The sequence below is a fragment of the Montipora capricornis genome, chromosome 2 (genome assembly GCF_036669925.1).
Source record: "Montipora capricornis isolate CH-2021 chromosome 2, ASM3666992v2, whole genome shotgun sequence".
Taxonomy (NCBI): domain Eukaryota; kingdom Metazoa; phylum Cnidaria; class Anthozoa; order Scleractinia; family Acroporidae; genus Montipora; species Montipora capricornis.
In genome coordinates this window covers 31,043,957-31,050,972 of record NC_090884.1, presented here as the reverse complement: position 1 = coordinate 31,050,972, position 7,016 = coordinate 31,043,957, and the positions used below count along the sequence as shown (strand labels likewise).

General features: G+C 39.7%; 2 protein-coding genes across 2 annotated transcripts; one reads left to right on the top strand and one right to left on the bottom strand.

Annotated features, from left to right (window-relative positions):
- The first annotated feature begins 421 nt into the window (after window positions 1–421).
- On the top strand, window positions 422–1,308 carry LOC138037130 (uncharacterized). The gene is made up of 3 exons (XM_068883123.1): window positions 422–618; window positions 891–1,014; window positions 1,066–1,308. Exons 1-3 carry the CDS (start codon window positions 422–424, stop codon window positions 1,306–1,308), a joined length of 564 nt encoding a protein of 187 aa, XP_068739224.1.
- A 2,430-nt stretch (window positions 1,309–3,738) lies between these two features.
- LOC138037129 (THAP domain-containing protein 10-like) lies at window positions 3,739–4,313 on the bottom strand. Its single transcript, XM_068883122.1, has 2 exons — window positions 3,918–4,313; window positions 3,739–3,819 (listed from the first exon to the last, which is right to left on the bottom strand). The coding sequence occupies exons 1-2, from the start codon at window positions 4,311–4,313 to the stop codon at window positions 3,739–3,741; spliced, it is 477 nt and encodes a 158-aa protein (XP_068739223.1).
- Window positions 4,314–7,016: the final 2,703 nt, after the last annotated feature.

Here is a 7,016-nt window from a genome sequence, read left to right as displayed (position 1 = left end):
GTTTTTTTTCGTCTTCCACGCAGCAGAACTCTCTCGTAGTTAACAATGCATCCTGCACTTCATGAAGGCTTACGATAAGTGAATTTTTTATTCATTTTATATCAATTAAATACGCACATTTCTTCTCTTTTCTATGAGTTCACTGATAAATGACCAGGCTTGCCTTGAAAGCATTAAAGGGATACTCTATCCCTCAAAACAACTTTTGCTCAAAAGGTTGTGTTAACATCATAAATACGGAAAAAACAATAAAATATATGAAAACAAAAAGTAGAAAAGTCTGAAAATCGCTGAGAAACAGTAAAAATATCCCTTATCGGAGGACCGGAAGTGAAAACGACATTTCTGAAAACATGTGATTGATGACGTAGAAAGAACCCTTTCTCGAGTGTCTTGTTTACTTTACTTAAAAAAATGTGCAATGGAGTCTGAGGATTCGCAAAATAGTTCTTCTTCCGATAATAGTAGTGATGAAAGTGCTGAGGGACCCTCATTTATTGATTGTGAAGGAGCACAGCCATACTTATTTGAGCCGTACGACAGTGATGCAACCTCGGGTATGGACTCTTCAAATGATTCTGGCGAACGACAATACGAGCGACTACAAAATACAGACTGGTGAGCGATCAATTTGAATTTGCAATGTGTAGCAAATGCTGTTGTAGTCCAAACTTAGGACGGTGTTATTGTTCATTGTGTCGATAAATCAAAACCAGAAATAAGGCTTTCTTGTGACAGAGAAATGGTATTTGTCCCATTTTTAAATACATGTTTCGATGACGGGATGGGGGCAGCGCGAACCGATTGAGACCGATTAACAGAATTCCTCAAGTCAGTTTATTTTGCACTATATGAGAACCCTACTTTGACTAATTGTATCTATACCTTAGGTGTACTTGTGGGAATTGCCAACGTCTTCAACGTGTAGAAGAGTGCATCTGTGGCTCCGAAATTGACTGTATTGTTGCCAAAAACAACGAAGCAGTCGAACACGAAGGGCTGACCGAGCCGCTTGTTTGCATTGCGCAGCACCCAGGTTTTAATTCTGTCTGCTTGAACCACTAGGTACTGCAGACAGCTTGGTACCAGTACAAACAGCAGTACCATAACTCTTATGAGGGCCCAGAACATAAGCAAAACCGTCACATAGCTTACTGGCAGCTGGCAAGGTGGTGCTGGGGGATTTTGGGACGTGAGGTTAGAGTTGTCCTGCCAGCTTGTGCTGTTTGCTGTATTCGAGCACACTTCCCTCCTCCAGGCATTGAAGAAGACTTTTCTTTTCAAGGATTTCGCTTTGCAGACGAGTAAAGCGTGGAAAAAACCTCATTTAAGCATTATTTTTAATGTTAAATGTAGAGCATTCACAATCTGGTATTCAAACATTCGTAAAAATTGTCAAGTTGTTACCTCGTGCTTTTACACTTCTGGGTTAATTGCTAAATGAAATATATAAAATGATTAAATCTAATTTGTGTTTGCTCCAGTTTACAAAGTGTAAAAGTGCCAGATGTTCACCGCAGATAGCAAAGTCAATCAGACAATAGGCGAGAATTGTATCACTTTTTAAATCGTGATTTCATTGTGCTGACTGCAGTATTCTTGTCAGGGCAATTATGGTCAGATGACAATGAACGTGGAGCAGCAGATCTTGGCAAAACACTGCTCTCCTGTCCCTGGAGAATTTTCATTACCATTTACTTGAGATGGGCAACATATTCTGTGCAAAAGAATAACGAAGTGATGTAAAAACAGATGTGTTACAGATACATGTATACAGTATAAGACAAGTGAAATAAGAGCAGGGGTCATAATTGTCTTCAGGGCAAGTCGATTTAGTCTATAATCGTTATGGAGAGAGAAATTAAACTTACTGTAGGTGCATTTGACTAAAACCTTTTTGACCGTGTGTTGTCCTTTCTTGTACTTTGGAAAGGCAATGTTCACTCGTTCAGAACCATCTTTTAGTGTGGCGCTTTCTCAATTGCTGTTCTCGTTAAAGTGCAGGATCGCTATCTGCAACCTAACACAGTTAATTCTTCAATTAGGTCAACGCATAAGTTATCGCTATGGTTGTCTTTCATGGCCTTGTATTGTAAATTACAAAAGTATTATCATTCAGTTTGTATTTACGTTAAGTTTGTACGGCTCATTCAAAGGTCTTGTGTATACAAATCTTTGGGCATTTCAGGATCTCTTTATTTGTCTATTGACGCCTAATGCTAACTGTAGTGTTCTATTGTGTACCACCTGCCTGTCATCCCGTGATAGGAAAACGCAAGGCGTTTCGGAGCAAAGTGATTTTGCACGGAATGGAATGCCTCCAGAGATGAGGTGGCATGTTGTCCTGACATCTGCCTGACATCCTTTATAAGAGAAATCTTCGTCAGAAGTTCCATCAGTTTCTCAAAAGGTGGTGTGCCTGCAAAATAAAAGAAATTCAACTGCATTTACTCGCTCAAGACAGACAATTGTTACTGCAGTGTAATATTTATACGTACCTGGCCTACCAGAGTGTTTACAGACAGCCCTTCATCCGTTAGGTAGTTGAGACATCGTTCGAGTCCCTCCTTTTCCATAGCTGCTGAATTTTTCACTTCGTTACTCTGTTGAGTGTAGAACGAGGAAAATGTGTCCTAGTTCACATTGCAATTAAGATCGACATAAAATTGTGAATTTGAACTACTAGGCGAGAGTAGCTTATATTGTTCTGCACCAGTAAAGTTCATTATTTACAAACCTGCACCAACTGGGAATCTACGATTTTGCTCTGCTCGAGATCCATGAGGGAGTAAGACCCATACTTAGCTGAATGGCCAGGGCTGTCACAGCGACCATCTCCGCCGACTAGTAACTCTCTCCCTTCGGATTTTATTTCATTTAGCAGGGTAGCTTGTCGCTGCCTGTATGTTCTTTCCACTGCGGGATGTAGATATGATCTGTGGTGGTGCATAAATGTTGAGTAGGCAATGGTAGGAACCCTCATATGCTGCATAATTGTTAGGAATTTCGTTGGGCTCCTGCCGCCAAAGAGAATTGCGGAGGACATCACGATGTTCCCAACAGGGATATCTCCAACGGAGGGTTGTGAATCCCAAAATTTGCTATGAGTGCAAGACAAGCATTTTTGTTCCACTGTTATCTTCGTTCCAGCTCGTGTTGAAACTACTGCATCGCATTCTGAATTGCAGACAGGGCAAAATTGAAATAGAAAAAGAAGTGATGATTCCGCAACCAAAAACAGGTTTTGTTGATGAGCAGGGGCATCCTTAGGAGATTTCCTATGAAACGAAAAACAAGACCGTTTAGGAGTTTTTTTGTTTAGCAATCATGTCTGTATTTCACAAATGTGTTTTTGTCACTCACTCGTATTTTAGATCGTCAAAGTCGTCAAAAGCGGGATCCTCTTCCACTTCATCAAATGGGTCAGGGACGTAAGATGGATCGTCATCGATTTCCATCTCTTCCTCTGGATCTGATTCCTCGTCCTCGCTTTGGCAGGGAGTGGAAGTGGTGAAAACTCTCTCTGTAGACTACACTGAATGCCTTGAGTCTTTTTTCCAATGGCGGTTTGACTACCTGTACGAATAAGACAAAGAAAACTATTATTTCAATCGATATTCATTCTTGACCATTCCTCTCAGGCAAAACTTCCCTTTGCTTCTATGTTTGCTCCGAAATTGTACAGACACGTTTTTCTTTGAGGACTGGATCTGTGTAGAGGCCTCCTTTACTTTGGGTTCACTCTTCCTCAGTTGCTTCTGCGTCGTCTTTCTGTTTCCCGGAAGTGGAACTTTCGTTTCGCACACTTTCATCGATAATCTTTTAAAATATATCAAAAGCAACAAACAAATAAGTACGTATAACTAGTATTTTCGGAAATGATATCGCCTGTACCATAACATTGTTTCTAAGCTTACCCATGCAGCTTCTCGCTTTCTGTATGCCCCTCGAGGTGGATTGCTTTTGACCTCTGAAGTATCAAATGTGCCGTTGTCGCTGTCACCGTCTCTTCTTGATTTTTTGGTTTGAGGAGGACTAATTTTAAAGATTGTTGGAACGGCATCGGCTTTAATTGAATTCTTCATCCTCAAACCTAAAGACTTAGCAATAACAGTTTGTGCCTCAAAGCAATCTTCAGTGAAATAAGCACTGCAAAGTCTACTTGAATTCGTATGATAATAAAAGTCAGACAGTGTGTTTTTGACAGCATTCGTCCACAGTCTTGCAAAATGGAGGTCTTCTGGCCATTGATGGAGACTCACTCTGTTTTTACGGGTGTTAGAACATCCACCAGCTATACAGCGATGCGGCATAATAGATGTCTTTACAAAAAAGCACCGAGAAAATTTCGAATCGGGGAATTGCGAAAGCGCAATGACCCCTATTTATGAAGCAATCTTAAGAGAATTTACCGGAAGAGGTTTGCGAGGTTCTCCTTTCTACGTCATTTCCGCTTTTCGGCCATAGTGCTTCGTTTCAAATCTCGGGCGAGATACTTTGTTAATTTATGGGGAAGAAAGAAAGAAACTCTTTCGATGGTTAATATTTTTTCAAGTAGGCATTAAGCAACAGGTTTGTGAATTTTTGTACTGGGGAATAGAGTATCCCTTTAAGCTTTGAAACGTTTGTGTGTGTTGTCTGGCGTTCCTGCCAGATGGAGCTCTGTTAACTCTTTGCTTGCATGAAGAATTTTCGACAAAGTTAAGTCTGTTACTGCTGTATTTGTTAAATTCAGGGCTCTTAACCTGTCCAGTCCAGCATTTAAGATACATGATCCATTTATGAAATGGCAAGAAAACAAGTTGACTTTGGTCAGTCTCCTTGATGTCGTGAATAAAGCTTGTAGCTTGTCATCTTCACAAATTGCTCTTGTAATGGATATTTTGTGAAGTAAACAATTATCACAGATAATACGGCACCACCTCTGTGACACCATCCTCAAAATGATCTTCTGCCTAAAATTTATAAATGAAAAGATTAGGAGAAGAATTTCGTCGGGCAGTCAATGCATTTTCTCCCACTGTAGAAGAAGGGATAAATTTTCTCGCAGAACTGTTTGAAAAAGGGCTTGGTTACACTGCTCTAAATACAGCGAGGAGTGCTTTGTCGTCTATAATAACTTTGCCAAGTAAAATTAGTTTTGAGACACACCCATTGGTCTGTAGATTCCTCAAAGGAGTGTTCGAAAGTCGTCCCTCCCTTCCAAGGCACAACATAATTTGGGACATCCGAATAGTGTTAGACTACCTTAAAACTTTTCAGACAGCTGAAACTTTAACACTCAAAATGCTAACACTTAAATTGACAATGATCCTTGCTCTTATTTCTGCACAGTGGTGCCAAACTCTTAAAGCCTTATCACTTGATAATATGTCTTGTGTGGACGATAAGTATGTATTCTATTTCAACAATTTGTTAAAAACGTCTAGGCCTGGGAAACATCTAGAGCCGTTAATAGTTAAACAATATGTTCCAGATGCCGAGCTATGTCCGTTTACACTCCTTACCGAGTACACTAGTAGAACAATTTTCTTTAAGAAGAAACGAATGGGGTTCTTGTCATGCTCACAGCGAGATCCAGTTGTCATTTTCCCAGATGTTTGCTACATTCCCACAAGGGAGAAGAAATTTATATATATATGATTAAAAATTGCATAGAAAAGGAAAATTAAAACACTAGAGAACTGTTTCGAAAGGGCCTGATGGTCCTCTCTCGTCAAGTGCATGAAACACTGACTGACTAACGTTCGTTTTATAAGTTGATGGTTAAAGCATGCTTTATCAAATATTTGGTTGTGTGCCGGCACACACTCGCCAGTTCGTTCCTTTTGTTCAGGGTGCCCACTCCCGGTTTACATATGATGTAAAATTTTTCTGTTATGCAAAGATTACATCTCTTTGTTACATTTAAATACGGCCTGGGGCGAGACATTACTTTCCAGGTTACAGCAAATTCCGTTTTGGTCTCCTTTAGGGACCAGATATGTTTACTCAACTCGGTTGCCTTCCTTTTATTCTCATTTTTAAATGAAGCCGTGTGGTTTCGGAATCTTGTTTTGAATTGGTTTGCGGTAAGTCTATGTATGTTTCCTTTCCCATGGCGCTTTCAACTGTGGCTTGGTAGACCACGTTCTGGATTAAGCAATCACCACATAACGGACAAGAGTGTTTGTCTCTGCAATTGCATGATTTTTCTTGTGATTGGGAATTATTCACGACGGAGGAATTGTTGTGGGTGCTGATTTTTCTTTCCAAATTTGGCATGCACGAATAGCTCACTTTCAAAGTGTTCCTGTTAAAGGTTTTTCTTTTTTCTTAGTCTCGAGTAACTCTTTAGAGTTAGTTTAGTTTAGTTAGTTTAGTAACTCTAGAGTTACTCTTAAGAGTAACGTAAATTTAAAATACCGACATATAATCCCCTTATATCATGTTTTGTTGCCTAGCAGCACCTTAAATGTAACGCATTTACTATAGCAACCATTCAAATTTCCGTATTTAACTGCCAGCTTTCCAATTTCAACAGTTCAGTCGTTAAAATTGCCTGATGAGTGTGGTACTTGTACCATACGAAACAGTTCTGTAGCATTAAAACGATGGTTACTCCTGAAACCTAAACTTGCGTGAAGTCATGTATATATATATAACTTATAAAGACTTCCTAAGGCAAATTGATTATAATCCAACGTTAAACGTCTTGCCGGTTCAATTATGTACACGCAGCTCTTAGATAAGCATTTGTTTACCTTCTCGGCTGATGTGCAGGTCTCACAAGCCTCGGGACACTTTTGTTGTTCCTTTGGTGGTCTAAAGATACTTGATAGTGGGCGACCAGTCATATAATGAACTTTGATAGTTTGAATACCCAATCACTTGATTACTGCTTGCGTTTGTTGTTTTAGGACCTCGTTGATAAATGGGACTTTTATATACACTGGGTCTTGTGCTAGTTCTTCTTCTGTGGGTTGAATATTACATGTCTGTAGTGTGCGTTTGATAATAGAGGTCACGAATCGTTT

Coding starts and splice junctions, on each gene's coding strand:
- LOC138037130 (XM_068883123.1), top strand. CDS start 422: ATGGAGTCTGAGGATTCGCAAAATAGTTCTTCTTCCGATAATAGTAGT. Junction 619..890: donor CGACTACAAAATACAGACTG/GTGAGCGATCAA, acceptor TCTATACCTTAG/GTGTACTTGTGGGAATTGCC. Junction 1,015..1,065: donor AAGGGCTGACCGAGCCGCTT/GTTTGCATTGCG, acceptor TTGAACCACTAG/GTACTGCAGACAGCTTGGTA.
- LOC138037129 (XM_068883122.1), bottom strand. CDS start 4,313: ATGCCGCATCGCTGTATAGCTGGTGGATGTTCTAACACCCGTAAAAAC. Junction 3,820..3,917: donor GAAAGCGAGAAGCTGCATGG/GTAAGCTTAGAA, acceptor ATATTTTAAAAG/ATTATCGATGAAAGTGTGCG.